Source organism: Triturus cristatus, chromosome 4_2, assembly GCF_964204655.1.
Source record: "Triturus cristatus chromosome 4_2, aTriCri1.1, whole genome shotgun sequence".
NCBI classification, from domain to species: domain Eukaryota; kingdom Metazoa; phylum Chordata; class Amphibia; order Caudata; family Salamandridae; genus Triturus; species Triturus cristatus.
Window position 1 is genome coordinate 186253622 of NC_140586.1, and position 21671 is coordinate 186275292.

Consider the following 21671-nt stretch of genomic DNA (forward strand, 5'->3'; position numbering starts at 1 on the left):
GACATTTTGTGGATTCTGAAAGAAAACAGGCAGTTCAATAGTTTGATTTATGTGGAACTGCGATATCACTTTAGGCAGGAATTTGGGGTTGGTACGCAGTACGACCCTGTTTGCGTGAACCTGTATGAATGGCTCTTGAATGGTTAGTGCTTGGGAGTTCACTAACTTTTCTTAACGAAGTGATCGCGACTAGGAAAGCTACTTTCCAGGTGAGGAATTGAATCTCACATGAGTGGAGAGGTTCGAAGGGTGGGCCCATTAGTCTGGTGAGGACCAAGTTGAGGTTCCACACTGGTGCTGGCGGGTGTCTTGGGGGAATTACTCGTTTGAGTCCCTCCAAGAAGGCTTTGATGGCAGGCACTCTGAATAAAGAGAGGTGCTAACTGTTCTGGAGATAGGCTGCTATTGCGGTTAAATGGATGCGTATTGAGGTGTATGCCAGATTGCATCGGTATAAGTGTAAGAGGTAACAGATAATGTTTTGAATGGATGCGTCTAGCGGGTTGATGTCATTGTGGGTGCACTAAATGACAAACCTCTTCCATTTAGCTGCATAGCAAGCTCTGGTAGTGGGCCTCCTGGCCTCCTTGATGATCTCCATACAGTCAGGTGGCAGGTTTAGGTAGCCAAACTCTAAGACTTCAGGAGCCAGATTGCCAGGTTCAGCTGTTGCGGATCTGGGTGCTGAATTTCGCCACGGCTCTGCGTTAGGAGTGCAGGTTTTATCCGCAGCCGTTGATGCGGCACCACGGAAAGTTCCAGAAAGGTGGTGTACCATGGCTGGCGCGCCCATGTTGGAGCAACTAGGATGAGCGTCAGTGAGTGCTGTCGCAGTTTGCGTGCCACCAGCGGTATTAACGGCGCTGGGGGAAAAGCGTACGCAAATCTGCCGGACCAGTTCATCCATATCGCATTGCCCTGCGACTGTGGATGTGGGAACCTGGCGGCAAAGCTTTGGCATTGTGCGTTTTCGTTTGTGGCGAATAGGTCTATCTCTGGATGACCCCACTGTTGGAAGTACGGTTGGAGAACGGACGGATGTAGCTCCCACTCGTGCATTTGGTGGCTGTGTCTGCTGAGCAGATCTGCCATCTGGTTGTCTTTGCCCGGGAGGTGTTCCGCCATGAGGAATATGTTCCTTTGAATGGCCCACTTCCACATGCTCTGAGCCAGATGAGACAACTGTGGAGAGTGTGTTCCTCCCTGCTTTTGTATGTAGTACATGGCAGACATGTTGTCCGTCCGGATCAACACGACTTTGTTGCACAAGTGTACTTTGAATGCCTTCATTGCCAGGAAGATTGCCATCAGTTCCAGAAGGTTGATGTGCATCTTCCTTTGCTGTGTTGTCCATAGTCCCTGCACTGTGTAATTGTGTACATGAGCTCCCCATCCCTGGAGAGACGCGTCCGCCGTCAGTATTATTTGTGGAACAGGCTCCTGGAACGGTCGGCCCTTGCAAAGGTTTTCTGGATTCCACCAATGCAGAGAGTTGTATGCCCGACCGCTCACCAACACTAGGTCTTTTAACTGCCCGTGAGCCTGATTCCATTAACGTGCTAAGCACTCCTGAAGCGGGCGCATATGTAGACTCGCGTGCGGGACTATGAAAATGCAGGAGGCCATCATGCCTATCAACTGCATGAACACTCTCGCAGGAAGGGAGTGCTGTGGTTTGAACTTTGAGATCAGCAGTTTCATGCTGTTGATCCTCACTAAATTTGGCTGAGCTGTGGCTGCCAGAGTGTCTATGGTCGCGCCCAGGTACTGTTGTACGTGTGCAGGTTGTAGATGTGATTTTGGGTAATTTAGTGAGAATCCCAGACTGTGAAGGAGATGAATGGTGAGGGACATGTGGCTGGCACATTGCTGGGCTGACTTTGCCTGAACAAGCCAGTCGTCCAGGTAAGGGTAGACGTGAATGTGTCGTCGCCGTAGATGTGCAGCCACTGTAGCTAGGCACTTGGTAAAAACCCTGGGTGCTGTTGTCACGCCGAAGGGGAGGACTTTGAATTGATAGTGCTGTCCCTGAATAGTGAACCTGAGATATTTCCTGTGTGATGGGTGGATGGGTATGTGGAAGTACGCATCTTTGAGGTCTAGTGTGGCGAGGAAGTCTCCCTGTCTGAGCAGCGGGAGAACCTGCTGTAGGGTGAGCATATCAAAATGCTCTGACAGAATGTAGTGGTTGAGGGGTCTGAGGTCCAGTATAGGTCTGAGCGACCCGTCCTTTTTTGGGATTAGGAAGTACAGGGAGTACACCCCTGTCCCCTGCTGGTTGACGGGCACGACCTCTATTGCACCTTTTTGCAGCATACTTAGCACGTCGTTTTGCAATAATGTTAAGTGCTCTGCGGACATAGGACGGTGTTTTGGCGGTATTGTGGGTGGAGTGGAGGTTAATTCGAGACAGTAACCGTGCTGGATAATATCCCTGACCCACCTGTCCGTGGTGATGGCTTTCCACGTGGACAGGAACCGCTGGAGTCTCCCCCCGACAGGTGTTATGTGGTCGGGGGGAAGGGAGAGGGCGTCACTGTTTGTGCTTGGGTGAGGACCTGGTGTTGCCGTAACCGCGTCCTCTGTCCTTGGTGCTGGAGCCACGATATCCACCTCTGTTGGTTTTATCGTAGGTGCTCTGTGTGCCCCCTTTATTGTATGGCTGCTGTGACCCCTGTCCTCTAGCTGCTCCCCTATTCCCGGGGCGACGAAAGAAGCCACTACGAAATGTCTGCGTTTGCAGCGCCCCCATTGACTTTGCAGTGTCAGTGTCCTTTTTTATCTTTTCTAAGGTGGTGTCAATTTCTGGACCGAATAAGTAGTCGGGTTGACTGGCTGATTGAGGATGTTGTTCTGAATCTCTGGTTTGAATCCGGAGATTCGTAACCAAGCGTGGCGGCGTAACATGACGCTGGTGTTTATCGCCCTCGCGGCTGTGTCGGCAGCATCTAGTGCGCACTTAATGGATGCGTTTGTAAGAAGTTGACCCTCTCTGAAGAGGAGCTCCGCTGCCTCTTTGTATTCGTCTGGCAGATGTTGGAATAGCGACTCTAGCGTGTCGTAGTGTGAACGATCGTAGCGAGCGAGGATGGCCTGTGTATTGGCAATGCGCCAGATGTTTGCTGCTTGAGCTGCAATCCTCTTGCCCGAGGTCTCCAGCACTTTGGACTCCTTGTCTGGGGGAGGAGCATCACCTGTTTGCGAGTGTGCTCGTTTGCGAGCGTTAGCAACCACCATGGAGTCCAGAGGTAACGGACCTCTGATGTACATAGGGTCCCCGGGTGCAGGCTTGTATTTTTTTTCAATCCTGGGGTTTAGCACCCGTGCCCTGGTTGTTTCCTTGAAAATGTCCTTTGCTGGCTTGAGGACACCTTTCAACATGGGCAATGTCTTGACAGTCCTCTCAGAGGAGGCGAAAGTGGCCACCAGGAAGTCGTCCTCAACTGTGTCAGAGTGGAGTTGCACTCCATGATTGGCTGCAGCACGTTCTATGAGGGCATTGAAGGCAGCAGTGTCCTCTGTGGGAGATGTTTTTGCGCCGTAAAGCTGCGTGTCCTGGGTATCTGTTGCAGCACCCAGGTCTGCCGGGTCATCCCAAGCTTGATCTGGGTCCTGCTGCTCCTCAGGATCCATATCCCTGGGGTAGGTGGTATCATCACCTATGTAATCCTCCATTGCGTCCGTGTCGGAGGGTGTTGGAGAAAAAGACTGTGGATCCGGATAGGAGGTGTGCAGGCGTTCGTATAGAACCGGTTCCGATTCTGCTGGCAGCTTCTGCTTCAGAGGGATTCTGTAAGAGTCCAAGGCCCGCTCTGGCGTGGCCTTCCGTTTTCGGAGCATGAGTCTGCCGGTGTCGGCGTCGATGAATTGGGACGGTGAAGGCTCAGTAGGAGAGTGTCCAGTAGATGGGGACCTCGTCTGGCGGACACGTGTTCCGATCTCGAACATCCTCGGTGCCGTGGACGACGGCAAACCAAAAGTGATGTTGGCTGGTGCCGGAGGTGCCTTTGGAGCCTTTTTCGGGTTGGGGCCCGATGTGGACTGGAGGGCTGCCCGTTCTTTGATGCGTTGCAATGACGCTGCAACTTGTCGCACCGAGAACGCCGAAGGTTCTTTGGTGCCGAGTGGTTCCGTAGAGGTATGCGTTGACTGCTTCGGAGCCACATGTTCATCGAGTCGAGGAGAGGTGGTAGCGGTCGACGGAGTCGATGACCTGACCTGTGTCGCTGCCTTCGAAGTGGACTCCGATGTAGCGGCCATCTTAACTTTGGTAGTCGGGGCCGACTGCTTCGGTGCCGGGGGCCGAGGCGCTTTCGTGGGACCGACGGCCCTCTTTTTCGGGTCGGTACCGACATCCGCTGCAGCGAGTTCGCCACCGAAATCCTGTTTAGTGCGTTCGGAGCCGATGGACTGTGCTGGCGTCGAAGGAGTGGAGGTCTTCGAGGGCTTCGAGCCGACCACTGCCAGTTTCACTTTCAGTTTCTGAGGAACTGGTGCGACGATTGGTTTCGGTTTCGTTGAAGGGAAACCAGTCTTCTTCGGTATTAATGGCTCTTGCTGGATGTTCGAGGCCGGGCCTGAAGGCGGGGCCGAAGAACTTTTGGATTGATCTCGGGTAAGGCCCGGAGGCGATCCCTTGACCGGAGCTGTAGAATGACGCACATTGATAGCCTCCGTGTCGACGGGCAGGCCCTGCTCTTCACCAGAGCTATCTCCTTCGGCCCCAAAGGCCTCATCGTAGTCCCCTACCTCGTCGTCGGCTTCTTCCCTGTGAAAAAGCGCTTCATCGGCGTCTTCCGATTGGGAATCGTGTTCGGAAGCGGGGCTGGAGTTTATTTCTTCCACGCTTTCAACATCTTCGTCCTCGGTGCTGAAGATGTTGGCCGGTGCCGATTGCTGCGCTTCTAATCTCGCTGCCCGTCGATTCCGGAGAGTCTTCTTGGATCGGAATCGGGCACAGGCCATACATGTTGATTCGTCGTGATCCGGCGAGAGGCATTTGTTGCACACCGGGTGGACGTCGATGCGTGGATATTTGGCGTGGCATAAAGGACACCGCTTGAATGGGGTCCTCGATTCCATCGTCGATGTAATATCGATGGTCGGATGAAACGGATCCGAAAAACTGGAAGAAGTTTCTAAACTAAGTAAGAAAGCTGTCGACACCGAGCGGGAACAGTACCGACGAAAGCTAAAGGCCTTTTGGCCTTAAACAAAATTTTTCCTAACTTGAGCTAAGATAAGCACATCCGAACCCAATGGCGGAAAAAAACTATCTGGGGATGGAGAGGATGCCCATGCGCACTGTGGTCCAGGGGAGGAGTCACCTATCTCAGGATACTTCAAAGACTCTTCCAGGACAACAACATGCAAACATCCGGACCCAACACTAGGCGGCGATCTATGCACAGATATGAATTCAGCAGCCCACATGCCTCGAACACACTATTACGTTACTCAAGCCACCATCCCCGGAACCTAAGGGACAACTTACCCTTCGGACAGTTTCTGCGGATCCGCAGGAACTGTTCGAAAAAAGAAGATTTTTTTTGATGAATCAGCAGGTTCACTGGCTAGACTAATAGATCGTGGCTACCCGATCAGACTTCTGAAAAAAGCACGCAAACGTGCCTGGCACAATCACAGGGAATTCCTGTTAACCCCTAAATCAAAAGAAAAGAACAACGAGGAACGGTTGGCATGTGTGACCACGTTCAACACTAAGAGTAACAGCATCAAGAAGGCCATTAACCAGCACTGGCACTTAGTGGCTGACGAACTAGGTAATATACCAACTCCACTACACGCTTTTAGAAAAGGTAAGAACATTAGGGATTATTTGATAAAATCCCTACTATCTACCAATCAGACGTCAGGACAGACCACCTTATGGGGTACCCCCATCATGGGACACCACAAATGTGCTTCGTGTAAAGCGTGTGCTCTGACTAAAACTATCAATGAATTTACACACAATAATCAGACTTACACACTTAAGGAACACAGCAACTGCAATACATCTGGGGTTATTTATGTGATCGCCTGCCCATGTGAATTTTTATATGTGGGCTAAACTATCCAGAAAGTGAAGTGCCGGATACTGCAACACTGCAGCCGTATTCGTTGCAGGACACCCGGGGCCCCTTTGGTGGAACATTTCACCAGTTTTGAACACAATGCAGATAGCCTGAGGTGGTGGGTTTTGGAAAAGGTAAAGCCTAACCCTAGAGGAGGTGATTTTACTGACATACTAAACAAGCGAGAGTGCAGATGGATCCATTCTTTAGACACTGTCACGAGACGTCTGAACGAACTTGAGGAGATTAGCAAACAAGTTTCCATCATGAGTTGTAGATAAAGCTAATCTCTCACACTGGCCTTCCCCTTGCAGCCTCCACTCTCATTGTAGCAGGCCTTAGTAAGATCGTCTAGGCAATGGCTGATAATTAGAACGTCCGATCAGTCTTATTTGAACAGGTTCTATTACATAATGTCTTAGATGAACTAAAATGTGACCTATCTTAGTATGTGTCATTTTACACTTGGATTGAGCTTTGTTCTATAGATATAATTACCTTAATTGCTTCTATGGACTCCCAAGTGTTCTTGTCAAATGTGACCTTTGTAAGAACTGTCCATTAATGTATGTTAATTTATGTTTGTGTATTGTGTCATTTTATATGGTAACACGGTATTGTCAATTTAATCTATCATTCAATAGATGTATTCGTTTTCCTTGACTGTGGTATGTACCCCTGTGTGTCTTTTATTAAGTATGTTATGTTAGCAGATTTGTCCAGTGAAGTATGTGAGCCTCGTAATTTATTGTCAACCGATAATGTCCCAAAATAATTGAAATCATGATTGAATCTGATAATGTGTACACTGCAATAATTTACGGTCCCTCGGGAGCCTTGCAGTTACGGTAGTCTTTCAACTCTGCCCATGCTTCGGGAACCGTCATGAATACGTAGACGGTTGCCCCGGTAATCGTACGTACACGCGGTTGAGCTCACACAGAGCTGGTGACTCAATGGAGATGGATGGCCATTACTAAGCACATACATTGTGGCTCTCTCGGTAAGATATCCTCCTTTTAAGCCCTAAACCGCACACCCCGATCCGTTTCCGAGCTTCATTGTAACTCCCCAATGTCCATTCCCGTTATAGCCCTGATTGAATTACACGTCTCGGCGACCCATCCAATTAGTGGGTGATCCAACGAAGACGGATTACCGGCAGGCGAACGCATACATTTGCGCCCGACGCGGTAAGATGTTCAGCTCTAACAATATTCTTCATGAATCACGTCACTCATATCCAATTGATTTCCCTAATTGTAATCTGTTTGTAACTCACAGCCCGGGTTGAAATATACGCCACGATCTCAGTTCCATTACTAAGGCTAAGAAACTCCTATGCGGCGTTGTTCACCCTTTCACTGTGTACTCGGCGACACGATTCTTCCACGGTGATCCCCTTACTTTAGTTAATACTCGCAGGTTACACCCCCCAAACCTTGATTCCAGTTTCATTATTGATCTTTCTTAACAGCTTGAATAGAATATCATGAAGTCCCTGACCCGTGACATTTAGTCCTCCATCTATGGAATGTGGGACACCTCCTTTGAATTAATTGACTCTGAATCTGATCAGGTACATGACCCATGAGACTGATCTTTCGTTTTTTAATAAATCGTTTATTTTAGGACAACATCCTTATACCTCCCTGTTTTAATGTTCTAGGTGCTTGATTAATACCACCATCCAGCCAGGTTGCCCCCTTTGGTCCTGATGAAGACCCGCACGGCCAAGGCTTAAATTCCCTTAAGGCCACCAAGACGGGTCGAAACGTCGACGCCCTCCCTTTACCACCTGGGACACAACAGTTCTCTGTGCTAGACCACTCTTTGGGTCGCTTATTTGAATCCTAACAATATATTTTGGCAATTGATGAATGTGACCAGGTTTTGGATTTTGGACGGTGAATTATAACCGATCCCCATTGTTAACTCAATTGAATGTTCTTACTACTATGTATCTACCATTCCTTGTCTCAATCACTCACCCTTTAATGACGTTCTTTTGATGCACGTTCCCTCTGGAGCAACCCCGTACTGGCTTATCAGTAAATGAATTATTTCAAATTATTTCAAATTGGTGAAAACAATAAACATATGTATAGTGATTTACAATTTTTGGATGTTGCCCTTTGATTGAATTGGCATATTGAATATTGTGAGCCCCTTTTAAAAAGATTTCTGTTCCTGAGCTCATGATTAGGTAAATCATTTAACTAAGTGCGAAGCATATTGCTCTGATGTATTACTAATTGGTCTAGGACCACTGTTTTTGGTATCAAGATTACACCCAGGTCCTTCAACCATGGGTTACCCCATTTTTGTAATGGTGAGAAGAGGTACAGCACTAGATCTTGCCCAAAGAATGTGTTGTGACTGAAAAGGGTGGGGATAAAATACACTTGATGCTTCCACATTTGTGCTCAGGCAAGTTTAAAGAGGCCCCTAAATCTTTTCACAGTAGAGCTTGTACAGGACTGTGAGCACACAATTCAGCCCCAAGGTAGTTCTGGGCCAGAAAAAAGCTTCTCAATCTGCCCCAGGGCAGTCTTAAGATTGGAAAGAGAGCACCAGATTCTGGCCAGGAGAAGTGTCAAAACTAAAGGGGACTCTTACTTTTCCTCTTCGACTGCCCAGAAGGGGCAGGTGAAGACTGGGTGGCCGGAGTGCTTGGACCATCTCCCTCCTCCTCCTTGACTTCAGTCTTGACTTCCGGTTTCGTGTCATCCATCTCCATGGGCTCAGTCTTACACTCCTCCTTTAGGGGCTCGCTCTTTACCTGGCAAGGAGAATGTAAAGTTTACCATTCTGTAATCTTGAGCAAACACTGCCTCTTCACATCATCAAAAAAGACAAGCCTGGGTCTTCCTCCACCTACCTCAGAAAGCTGAGGCTCCTTATTCTGCGGGGCCAGTATGATTCCTCCCAGCCACCAAAGACAGCTGCTAAATTCTTACAGCATACAGAAATCATAGGCTCACCCTACCCACTCAGAAACAGATGTAAAGGTCTTTCATCTAGTAGGACAAGCAGGACTAGTACCGAACCTACTACAGAAAGAGGAAATTAAGTATTTATCTACTACAATAGCTAGTTTTTTCACACAAAAAAAACCAGACTCATTTACACGTTAGTAGGGGCCCTAATACAATAAAGTAGGGCCCCTCTCACCTACCTAAGGAAGTGCCAGCCAAGTGATAGCTAACCGTTACCACTGCAGAGAGAGCAGAGGCTCACCTCTTGAAGAGAACAGGCTAAATATCTCCAAAGAAAAATGCTTATCTTAGCATCTCAGTACACAGGAAATAACGCCCCTTCATTAGAAGTCATACGTAGTCAAACCACCACTACCCTCACAGAAACAAAAGACCCATCGCACTATAATTCACCTCCGGTTTCTCCTCCACCTCCGCCTCAGATTGATCCACCTCTGGCTCCTCCTCTTCCTGTTTAATCTCTTGCTTCACCTCCTGCTCGGGCAGAGTCTGCTGAGAGTTCACTTCTGTACTGCTGGTGGAGGGTGGGTTGGATACTGGTCCATCCAGGTTTGCTGTTGCCTGGGAAAGCTAGCAGAAAGCCATTTCAAGAATTAATACGGACTTCATTTCATCCTGCCAGTGACATTCCTGCTTAGGAGTTTCACTTCAGGATGCAGCAACAACTAACATCACCTGTTATGACAAAAACGATAAAACAAATCATTCACCCCACCAATTTAATTAAACTCTTGCTAAACATTAAAGCTGAAATAATCAGTCTTGCTCTAGACTTCCTCTTGGGGATCAACTCTAGACCACAAATACATCAGAGAACCCACCAGTTTAACATAATTTCTAATTAGTCTATCAAAGATATACTGAGACTAGAGCTCTGGCTTTGTGGTCTCTTCTCTTTCCTCTTAAGGATGCACTTTAAGTACACTGCATCTTGCACACAGATCTCGGCAGCACAGACCATACTCTAAAAAAACAAAAATGATTTGCTGAAATGACTAACAGAAAAAAAACAGTTTCAGTGCATTCTCTGAGTGACATTGAGATCTTCACATTAGCAACCACATCTCAGACAAGCCCAGAAAACAGATCTTTGTAAACCTCTCCCACCCATGTGTGGCCATTAAAATAATTCCAATTTCTGTTAACTAAACCTAGCATTCTGTTAGCAATATACAATTCAAAATAATCACTAATTTAACTTTAGTTTAACACAAACGCAGAAGTCATTTTGCAATTGCAGTCATATGCTTACAGGAGTGCTGGGGTGATGCACCGGTGCCGGTGGAGAGGGTACCGATGTACTCATAGTGCTAGGCTGAGATGGAGGCCGTGGCGGAGATGGAGGTCGTGGGAGGGATGGAGGCCTTGACTGTTGCTGTGGTAGCTGGTGTTGCTGCAGTGGTGACTGATGTGGTTGTTGCTGTCCTGCTTGTTGATGCAGTTGTTGCTGCATCGGGGACTGATGGGGCTGCTGCAGTGGGGACTGATGAGGCTGCTGCTGCACTGGCGATTTCAGTGGCTGCTGTAGTGGTGATTGTTGCGGCTGCTGAAGCTGGGACGGGGGTTGCAATGGGGATGGATGTGAATGGGGCTGCTGCGATGGTGGGCGATGCTGTTGCAGCTGCTGTGTGGGTGGTTGCTGCTGCAACTGCTGTGAAGGAGACTGATGCTGCAACTGTTGTAATGGCACCTGATGCTGTTGCAGCTGATGACTCGGTTGATGTTGCTGAAGCTGCGATGGGGACTGATGCTGTAATGGTGGCTGGTGGTGTGGAAGCTGCTGCGACTGGGGCTGATGTTGCTGTAGCGGCTGTGATGAAGGTTGGTGATGCTGCTGCATTGGAGATTGGTGCTGTTGTGGTGGAGGTTGATGCTGCAGTTGCTGCTGCATTTGCTGCAGCTGGTGCTGGAGCTGCAGTGGTGCTTGATGCGCCTGTGACTGGTGGTGAGGAGGTTGCTGCATTGGTAGCAAAGGCTCAGATGATGGTGTGACTGGGCCGTGAGGTGGCGTAGGCGTCTGGCGGGACTGCATGGGATGCGCTTGCAACTGGGATCCCTGAGGCATGGCCTGTGAGGGTGGTGCAACACTAGAGGTGCCCTGCGGTTGTGTTGGCTGAGATCCTATACTTGGCGGTGTATGATGAGGAGTAGGTGTACGGCTGGAAGCCGGAGAAGGAGAGTTGCGGTGCATGGAAGGCTGCGATGGACAGTGAATCTGATTCCCAGGTGGCCCAGAAGCCATGATGGGCGAATGAGCTGGATGAGACTGGTTAGACATTTGTGCCTGTGAAAAGAAATAAGAGTATGAAACTCCAAGTGGCATAGGAACACTGACAGAAAGGAAAGAAGAATAAGACATTGATAGAAAGGTTTTTAAAGTAAATAAACATTGTAGATCCCCTCAGGTCAGACACAACTGACCTAAGGAGATAATGATCACACTTGCAATAAAGAGCAATACCACTCAAAGCTGCTGTACAAAAACAGACATTACAAACAGGAAGCACCGATCAAGACCTACTGAAAGCACAGCTGATGTCATAGTTCACATTGTTTTCAATCCAAAAATAACCAGATGAGTCTACTAAAGTTGAGCACACAAAACAACCTGGATGAAAGCAAGAACTGAGTGTAAGGTAAGAAAGACCACATACAAAAGAACGACCATCTTCAGAGTTTTATATAGTGCGAACTTGACCCGAAACGGGTTTCAGAGCCCTTTACATAGCACCAGTTACGTTACATTAGGACACACATTCATTTTTGTTAGGCGCGGGGAGATTAAGTGATTTGCCCAGAATTACAGGATGTTCAGCGTCATTGCAGAGGCTCGAACCCAGCTCCCCAAGTTCGAGGTCGACCACCCTAGCCGTTAGGCCAACTCCTCGACCATCAAGTCCCCGTGTGAGCTATTGTTTGTGTGAGTGTAAGAAAGTGCCCTCTTTTTGCAAGGTTGCCCCCACTTTTTATAAAACTGCTGATGTACTTTGCTGAGTGTGCCCTGGGTTCTTGCCAAATAGGTACCAGGGCCTATGTTCTTTCCCTAAAACTGCATTAAGATAAATCCCAAATGGCACTCTTTGGCCACAGGTCAGTCCCTTGTAAATGGTATCCCAGGTACCAAAGGCACTGTGGCCAGGGAAGGCCTCTAAGGGCTGCAGCACTTATTGTGCCACCCTTAGAGGCCCTGTACCTTTACACACCCACACTGCCATTGCAGGCTGTGTGTTTTGGTGCAGAACAAAGTGAAGTTTCGACCAACGCTCAGTGAACCAATAGTGCAAGTGTATACAATAGTGTGTTAGTGCCTTCAGCAGCGAGTCATCAAGGTTAGTGAAGGCTAGGACCACTGACCTCTCTCTGATGGAGTGTTAGAACCACCACCATCACTTTCGTGAACACCCAAGGGTCACTGGTGAGGCCAGAGGGCAGCAGAATGAACTGGAAATGCTTCTGCCCCTATGTAAACAGCAGATAGCTTCTATGGGCCGCTGGATGGGGAGATGAAAATAAGGGTCCTGCATGTCCAATGCTACCACCCAGTCTACAGGGTCTAGGGCAGACAAGACCTGGGTTAAAGTGAGCATTTTCAATTTGTCCTTTTGCAGAAAGACAATTAGAGGTTCAAGGTCTAAAATAGGGTGGAGGCTTTGGTTCTTTTTCAGCACCAGAAAGTAGCTGGAAAAACAATCCCAAAACCTACTTCGGACGTTGACACCCTCTCCATGATTCCAAGGGACAGACGGTCCTCCATCATTCATTCTGGGGACAGTGGAGAGGGAAGGCGGTTGAGGCGTAATAAGGCATAATCCTGCAGGCCGATCTGCAACACAACGGTCCGATGTGATGCTTGCCACCCTGGCATAAAGTGCCAGAGGGTGGCTGTTTGTCACTAAAGACATGGTAAACATATTTGGAGGCAGCCCACAAAAGGGCTGAGGGGAATGCTGAGCCAGCTGCGATGTTGAAAAGCCCTACCGAAGCCACAGAGAAGGCGAACTGTTTCTATAGCTGGTATGGAGGGTAGCAAACACACCAAAGGAAGGCGTTGTGGACCTATTTTTTTTTTTTAAAGCTTCTCAAGGGAAGCATGTGCCTAGTCCCCTAAGAGATGGGAACTGTCAAATGGCATATATTGAATATGCTACTTACCAGTATGCATCTGTTCTTGGCATGTAGGGCTGCTGACATTCATATCTGTGCATAGATCGCCGCCTAGTGTTGGGTCCGGATGTTTGCACGTTGTTGTCCTGGAAGAGTCTTCCAAGTATCCTGGGATAGGTGACTCCTCCCCTGGACTACAGTGCACATGGGCATCCTCTCCATCCTCAGATTGTTTTTCGCCATTGTGGCAGTGATGGAGTAGATACAGAAAGTGATGACCATGCTTACAGTAATTCTGAGAGATGCAGCTGCTACAGGCGCCGGGGGGGAGGGAGGGCGATATGAATGTCAGCAGCCCTACATGCCAAGAACAGATGCATACTGGTAAGTAGCATATTCAGTTCGAGGCATGTGTGTGAGAAAGTGGCTCTGTATATACTGTTCCCTAATAGGTACAGGGTGTACAGAGTCCACAGTCCCCCAGAGGCTGATAGAGGTCAAAGTTAGGTATGACCTTACTCTCAAAAGTGGTAGCTTGGTCGAGCAGTAAGGCAGTACCAGAGGACAGTGTAAAGCATTTATTGTACACACTCAGTCAGCAAATGGTTTCACACACTCAATAACTGAACTCTAGGCCAATGGTTTATATATATAAAATATATGCTTGTTTTATTTTTAGAACCACAAAGGGGGTAAAAATATACTTTCTCAGAATGAGAGGTTGAATATAAATACTTTTGTCTTAAGCAATACATTTGTGTAAACAGTCACAGTTGGTTGCAATAAACAATCCTATTTCCTAAACATAACAATGCATTGAGCTCAATGGTAAATTCAGGTTATTTGTAATAAATTACTTTTCAGATTACTTTTGGAATTCCAGGTCTGGCTCCTAGAACCAGCCTGGGGTCAGTATTCAGAATCAAGTGATGAAAGTCGACTTAATAACTGTAATGATTTTTAAATAATATTTAGCTATTTCAAAAGTTAGCACTTAGAAAATATTTCAAAGAAAACATTCAATGGATCTCTATGGCAAGAAATTCAAATTGCAGGTAGAGTACTTTATCGTTACTTTAGTAATCCAGGACTGGGTACCTAGACCCAGGACTGGGGTCCTTATCAAAAGCAGGTAAGTAATTTCGTTTGCAGAAATGGTACGATTTTAAAAGAATATTTCAAATTTGCAAAAATAGACACTTAAAAGAAATTTCACAGAAAAGCAGACAATGGTTTCCTATGGGAGAAAAATGAGTTAGAGGTAAGTCTAGTTGTGAACACTTTTCAGGGTCAGGGCTGGGCACCAAGATCCAGCACTGGGAGCTCACCTAGGAGCAGGTGAGTAAATTCGTTTTTGTCACTTGGCTGATTTTTGGTGAATTTTTGCAGTTTTGAAAAGTTCACACTTAGAAGATTTTTGAAGAAAAAGCCAGTCAATGTTACCCTATGAGGAATATGAAGTTAGCGGTTTAAGGGTAAGTACTCGACTGGCAGAGTTGAAATTCCGGGCATGGACTCAGGGGTCCCCCAGTGTTAGGTAGGTACAGTTGGTTCACCCTCAGCGGTTTCAGGACGGCCGGGTGCCGAGAGAGTTAGGCCCAATGTTATCCTATGAGGGATAGGGGGGCCTTGGTTGGTGGTTGGTGGCTGCTGTCTGGCAAGCCACGCGGCTGTGGGAGCTGGGCTCCTGGTCACTTACTCAGGGCAAGTGGGGAAGTAGGTTAGTGTAGAGAGGGCACTGCCAGGGCCACTCTGGCGGCTGGGTGCAGGGTGCTTTGAGCCTTCGGGCGCTCAATGGAAATCAATGGGAATGTTCCGGTTTGGAAAAAGGCTGCAGGCTCGGGGACGAGGATGTTTCAGGTGCCACCACCACTTCGAGAGGTAAGTTGGGTAGTTGTAGGTTAGGTGGGTACCCCGGGATTGGGCACTGGGGGCCGCCGGGTGCAGGGGTGCCTTTTGACGTCGGGAATCTTACCCTCTGGTTGATCGCGGTTGGGGTGGCACTTGGTTCTGAGGCTGCAGGCTTCCTCCGGGATGTCGAGGGGGGTCCTTGGGTGCCGGACTCGGGGTCACAGTCGCCGTGGGGTCGTCCTCAGGGTCTTTGTCCACTCCGGCACTGGCCAGGCTTGGCTGGTGCAGAGTGTGTTGGGTCCGCGGTTCCGGGCTGCTGCCAGGGGTTAAAAATAGGTTTCTTGAGTAGAGCCTCTACTCATGGGAGTCCCAGGGGCTTAGAGCCAAAAGGTAGCCAGGTCCTCCGGGGTTGGTGAGGTTGCTGGCCACGAGAGATGCCGCGCTGGTGAAGGTTCGAGAGTCGACAGGCCGGTAGGGCTGGGGCCTAAGCAGTTGGTGTCTTCTTCTCTTTTTAGCAGCTGCAGGGCAGGTCTTTGTTCTTCTTGCTCTGCTTGTAATTTTCTATCTGGAATCTAAGGAAGGAAGGTTCAGGGGGCCCCTAAATGCTAGATTTAGGGGCGTTACAGGTAGGTGAAGGCCAGGGACCAATGGGTCCTTGTCCTGGGGTGGGTACACCCCCTATCCTGCCTCTCTCCTGTGGGAGGGGGGCAGTAGCCTAATCCTGATAGGGTAGGGCCTCCCATCTTCAAGATGGCGAGAGCCCGGAGATGTGCTTCACCTCGCCTCCCCCACCTGAGGGGTGGGGTGGGCAGGCTGGCACATCCCCTGTCCTTGTATGGGGTTTCCGGCCAAGCTTCCCGCCAGAGTGGGGGGTTGCAGTGGCCTGGGGAAACTCCAAATGGCGGCCTGCCTTTGAAGCTTCCCTTTGCTCATCCTGGGGGAGGAGATTTCTCACCTCACCCAGGATGTGCATTGTTGCAGGCCCGGGAGAGCAGGGGCTCTCCCACCCAGGGGTCCAGCAACGTGTCTGCTGTGTGGCAGCCTGGGCAGCCTCAGAGCAGACGTGGATTGTAAGTTAGCTGTAAGGGGGCATCTCTAAGATGCCCTCTGGGGTGCTAAGTACATTAAATCCTACACTGGCATCAGTGTGGGTTCAATGTGCTGAGAAGTTTGATACCAAACTTCCCAGGCTTCAGTGTTGCCAATATGGTGCTGTGGAGCTCGTGTTTGACAAGCTCTCAGCACCATGTACTCTTAAATGACAGCACTGCACTTACAGTGCCCAGGAATGGACACGGGTACTGTAGGGGCACAGGGCTCCTGCTCCTGTGCCCACACCATAGGCGTAATGCACCCAGCTAGAGGGGTGGCTGACATATGCCTTGGCAGTGTAGGTGATGGGCATGGTACACAGTGATGTGTGCCATGTCGACTCTTTGTTTTGTCCTGCACCCAGACACTCAGCCTGCAAGGGCAATGTGTGTGTAAGGGTACAGGGCCTCTGAGGGTGGCATAATGAGTGCTGCAGCCCTTAGAGGCCTTCCCTGGCCACAAGGCCCTGGGTACCTAGGGTACCATTTACTAGGGGCTGACATGTGGCTAGGGTTTGCCAATTTGGAGTTTGTGTGGTTTAAGGAAGGAACATAGGCCCTGGGCACCTGATTGGCAGGAACCCAGGGTACACTCAATCGAAGTACATTCAGCAATTTAGCAAAAAGTGGAGTCATACCATGCAAGAAAGATGGCACTTTCTCACAATGTGGGCTGCTGAATTCATATCTGTGCATAGAATATATAGCAGTACCCTGTCTTAGCGGCGGCTACCAGTGCCAGCTGCAGCGGTCTGAAAAAGAGTTTTGAGAACAGCCTGTCCTACAGCTGCCTGCTGTTTTGATTGCACATCTACACAATAGTGTTTGGTAAATGTATGTGTAGTGGACCCGGTGGCTGCTCTACATATATCATGCAAAGGAATGTTTCCTAGGAAAGCCATGGAGGCCCCTAACTTACGTGTTGAGTGGGCTCGTGGGGGAATCGTTAATGTGCGTTTAGCCTTTTGATAGCAAATTTGAATACATTTAACGATCCATCTGGCTATACCTGCTTTGGAGATAGCGTTACCTTTGTGGTGTGGGGCAAAGGCAACGAAAAGTTGCTTTGTTTTCCTAAAGACTTTAGTCCTGTCGATATAGTACATGAGGGCCCTCTTTACATCTAGTGTATGGAGTGCTCTTTCTGCGACAGTTTGTGGGTTTTGAAAGAAAACAGGCAGTTCAATAGTTTGGTTCATGTGGAACTGCGATATCACCTTGGGCATGAATTTGGGGTTGGTACGTAGTACGACCCTGTTTGTGTGAACCTGTATGAATGGCTCTTGAACGGTTAGTGCCTGGAGTTCACTAACTCTTCTTAAAGAAGTGATTGCTACTAGGAAAGCTACTTTCCAGGTGAGGAATTTAATCTCGCATGAGTGCAGAGGTTCGAAGGGTGGACCCATCAGGCGTGTGAGGACCAAGTTGAGGTTCCACATTGGAGCCGGTGGGTGGCTTGGAGGAATTACTCGTTTGAGTCCTTCCAAGAATGCTTTTATGGCCGGCACTCTGAATAAAGAGAGGTGCTGCCTGTTCTGGAGATAGGCTGATATTGCGGTCAAATGGACACGTATAGAGGTGTATGCCAGATTGCATCGGTATAGGTGTAAGAGGTAACAGATTATGTTTTGGATGGATGCGTCTAGCGGGTTGTCATTATTATTGCAATAAATGACGAATCTTTTCCATTTGGCTGCATAGCAAGCTCTGGTAGTGGGTCTCCTGGCCTCCTTAATAATGTCCATACAGTCAGGTGGCAGGTTAAGGTAGCCAAATTCTAGGACTTCAGGAGCCAGATTGCCAGGTTCAGCTGTTGCGGATCTGGGTGCTGAATCTCTCCATGGTTCTGCGTCAAATGCGCGGGTTTGATCCGCAGCCTTTGATGCGGCACCACGGAAAGTTCGAGAAAGGTGGTGTACCATGGCTGGCGTGCCCACGTTGGAGCAACCAGGACGAGTGTCAGTGAGTGTTGTCTGAGTTTGCGTGCCACCAGCGGTATCAATGGTGCTGGGGGAAAAGCGTACGCAAATCTGCCGGACCAGTTCATCCATATCGCATTGCCCTGCGGATGTGGGAACCTGGCGGCAAAGCTTTGGCATTTTGCGTTTTCGCTTGTGGCGAAGAGGTCTATCTCTGGATGACCCCACCGCTGGAAGTACGGTTGGAGTACTGATGGGTGCAACTCCCACTCGTGCATCTGGTGGCTGTGTCTGCTGAGCAGATCCGCCATCTGGTTGTCCTTGCCGGGGAGGTGTTCCGCCATGAGGAACATGTTCCTCTGAATGGCCCACTTCCACATGCTCTGAGCCAGATGAGACAACTGTGGAGAGTGTGTTCCTCCCCGTTTCTGTATGTAGTACATGGCGGTCATGTTGTCCGTCCGGATCAACACGACTTTGTTGCACAAGTGTACTTTGAATGCTTTCATAGCTAGGAAGATTGCCATCAGTTCTAGAAGGTTGATGTGCATCTTCTTTTGTTGTATTGTCCATAGTCCCTGCACTGTGTAGTTGAGTACATGAGCTCCCCATCCCTGGAGAGACGCGTCCGCTGTCAGTATTATTTGTGGAACTGGCTCTTGGAACGGTCGGCCCTTGCAAAGGTTTTGTGGATTCCACCAATGCAGAGAGTTGTATGCCCAACCGCTCACCAACACTAGGTCTTTTAGTTGCCCTTGAGCCTGATTCCATTAACGTGCTAAGCACTCCTGAAGCGGGCGCATATGTAGTCTCGCGTGTGGGACTATGAAAATGCAGGAGGCCATCATGCCTATCAACTGCATAAACACTCGCACAGGAAGGGAGTGTTGGGGTTTGAACTTGGAAATCAGCATTTGCATGCTGTTGATTCTCACTAAATTTGGCTGAGCTGTGGCCGCCAGAGTGTCTATGGTCGCACCTAGGTACTGTTGTACGTGGGCGGGTTGGAGATGTGATTTTGGGTACTTTAGTGAGAACCCCAGACTGTGAAGAAGGTGAATGGTGCGGGACATGTGGTTGGCACATTACTGGGCTGACTTTGCCTGAACAAGCCAGTCGTCCAGGTAAGGGTAGACATGAATGTGTTGCCTCCGTAGATGTGCCGCCACAGTAGCTAGGCACTTTGTGAAAATCCTGGGCGCCGTCGTCACGCCGAAGGGAAGAACCTTGAATTGGTAGTGCTGCCCTTGAATAGTGAACCTGAGATATTTCCTGTGTGATGGGTGAATGGGTATGTGGAAATACGCATCTTTGAGGTCTAGTGTGGCCAGGAAGTCTCCCTGTTTGAGCAGTGGGAGGACTTGTTGCAGGGTGAGCATGTGGAAATGCTCCGAAAGAATATAGCGGTTGAGGGGTCTCAGGTCTAGTATAGGTCTGAGTGACCCGTCCTTTTTTGGTATTAAAAAGTACAGGGAGTACCCCCCTGTACCTTGCTCGTGGACGGGTACGACCTCTATTGCGCCTTTTTGCAGCATACTTAGCACTTCCTGCTGTAATAGCGCTAAGTGCTCTGAGGACATAGGACGGTGTTTTGGCGGTATCGTGGGTGGAGTGGAGGTTAATTCTAGGCAGTAACCGTGTTTGATAATATCTTTGACCCACCTGTCCGTGGTGATGGAGTTCCACGTGGACAGGAACCTTTGTAGCCTTCCCCCGACAGGTGTTGTGTGGTCGGGAGGAAGGGAGAGGGCGTCACTGTTTATTCTTGGGGGAGGACCTGGTGTTGCCGTATCCACGTCCTCTGCCCTTTGTGCTGGAGCCACGATACCCACCCCGGGTGTTTTTATCGTAGGTACTTTGGGTGTTGCCCTTGTTGTAGGTTTGCTGTGACCCCTGTCCTCTACCTGCTCCTCTATTGCCGGGGCGACGAAAGGAGCCACTCCGAAAGGTCTGAGTTTGGAGAGCCCCCATGGACTTTGCAGTGTCTGTGTCCTTTTTGATTTTTTCTAGTGTGGTGTCAACCTCTGGCCCGAATAAGTAGTCTGGGTTGACCGGCTGGTTGAGGATGTTATTTTGCACCTCAGGTTTGAATCTGGAGATTCGTAACCAGGCGTGTCGTCGTAACATGACGCTAGTGTTTATGGCTCTGGCAGCTGTATCTGCGGCATCCAGTGCACACTTGATGGATGCGTTTGTGAGGAGTTGTCCCTCTCTGATGAGGATCTCTGCTCCCTCTTTGTATTGGTCAGGGAGATGTTGTAGTAACGTTTCTAGTGTGTCATAATGCGCTCGGTCGTAGCGAGCCAGGAGCGCCTGAGTATTGGCAATACGCCATATGTTAGCTGCTTGGGCTGCAACCCGTTTGCCGGAGGTCTCTAACACCTTGGACTCTTTGTCCGGGGGAGGAGCATCCCCAGTCGTCTGCGAGTGCGCCCGTTTACGAGCATTCGCGACTACTATGGAATCCAGAGGCAACTGTCCTCTAATATAGGTAGGATCCCCAGGCGCTGACCTATATTTTTTGTCGATTCTGGGGTTTATTACTCTTGCCCTGGTGGGTTCTTTGAAAATGTCCTTTGCTGGTTTGAGGACACCTTTCAACATGGGTAGAGTTTTAATATGTCTTTCTGAGGATGCGAAAGTATCCATGAGAAAATCGTCCTCGATGGTGTCAGAGTGGAGTTGAACACCATGATTGGCCGCAGCACGTTCAATGAGGGCGTTGAATGCGGCAGTGTCCTCTGTGGGAGACGTTTTTGCACCATATAGCTGCGTGTCCTGCGTATCCAGAGGTGCGTTTGAGTCTACAGGGTCATCCCAAGCTTGGTCAGGGTCCTGTTGGCCGTCAGGGTCCATTTCTCCGGGGTAGGGGACGTGGTCACCTATGTAGTCCTCCAAAACGTCGGTTTCGGAGTGTGTCGGAGAGAAGGACTGTGGATCTTGGTGAGAGGTATGGAAAGGCTCGTAAAGAATCGGTCCCGAATCCATTGGCAGCTTTTTCTTTAGTGGGATCCGGTAGGAGTCCAAATCTGGCTCGGAAGTTACCTTCCTCTTGTGAAGCATCATTCTGCCTGTTGCGGCATCGATGATGTGCGACGGCGACGTCTCCGTAGGAGAGTGTTCTGCAGGTGTGAGCCTGGTGTGGGTGACACGTGTTCTGATTTCGAACAGTTTTGGCGCCGTGGATGGTGGCAGGCCAAAAGTGATGTTGGCCGGTGCCGGAGAAGCTTTTTGAGCCTTTTTCGGCTCGGAGCTTGATGTGTCCTGGAGGGCCGCCTTATCTTTGATGCGTTGCAAGGATGCTGAAACTTGCCGCACCTGGAACGCCGACGGTTCTTTGGCGCCGACCGGTTCTGTTGAGGCAGGCGTGGACTTCTTCGGTGCCACGGGGTCATCGAGTCGAGGAGAGGTAGTAGCTGTCGAGGGCGTCGATGATTGTGCCTTTGGTGCTGCTTTCGAAGTGGTGTGAGATCCAGCAGCCATTTTGACCTTTGTGGTCGGAGCAGATTGTTTCGGTGCCGGGAGCCGAGGCGGTTTGGCGGTACCGATGGTCTTTTTCCGTGCGTCGGCGCCGACGTCGGCTGCTGCAAGCTCGGCACCGAAGTCCCGTTTGGTGCGGTCGGTGCCGAC

At 49.4% G+C, this 21671-nt stretch overlaps 1 protein-coding gene across 7 annotated transcripts in view; it reads right to left on the reverse strand.

The window, feature by feature from the left end:
- The window catches only part of EP300 (EP300 lysine acetyltransferase), a 520888-nt gene that overhangs the window by 126504 nt on the left and 372713 nt on the right, over nucleotides 1-21671 (reverse strand). For all 7 annotated transcript variants that reach the window (XM_085601052.1, XM_085601051.1, XM_085601048.1 and 4 more), the window contains exons 14-16: nucleotides 10329-11360; nucleotides 9470-9646; nucleotides 8697-8859 (exon numbers count right to left, since the gene is read on the reverse strand). In XM_085601052.1, coding sequence (XP_085457178.1) covers nucleotides 8697-8859; nucleotides 9470-9646; nucleotides 10329-11360 — 1372 coding nt within the window. The remainder of the gene's footprint in view (nucleotides 1-8696; nucleotides 8860-9469; nucleotides 9647-10328; nucleotides 11361-21671) is intronic.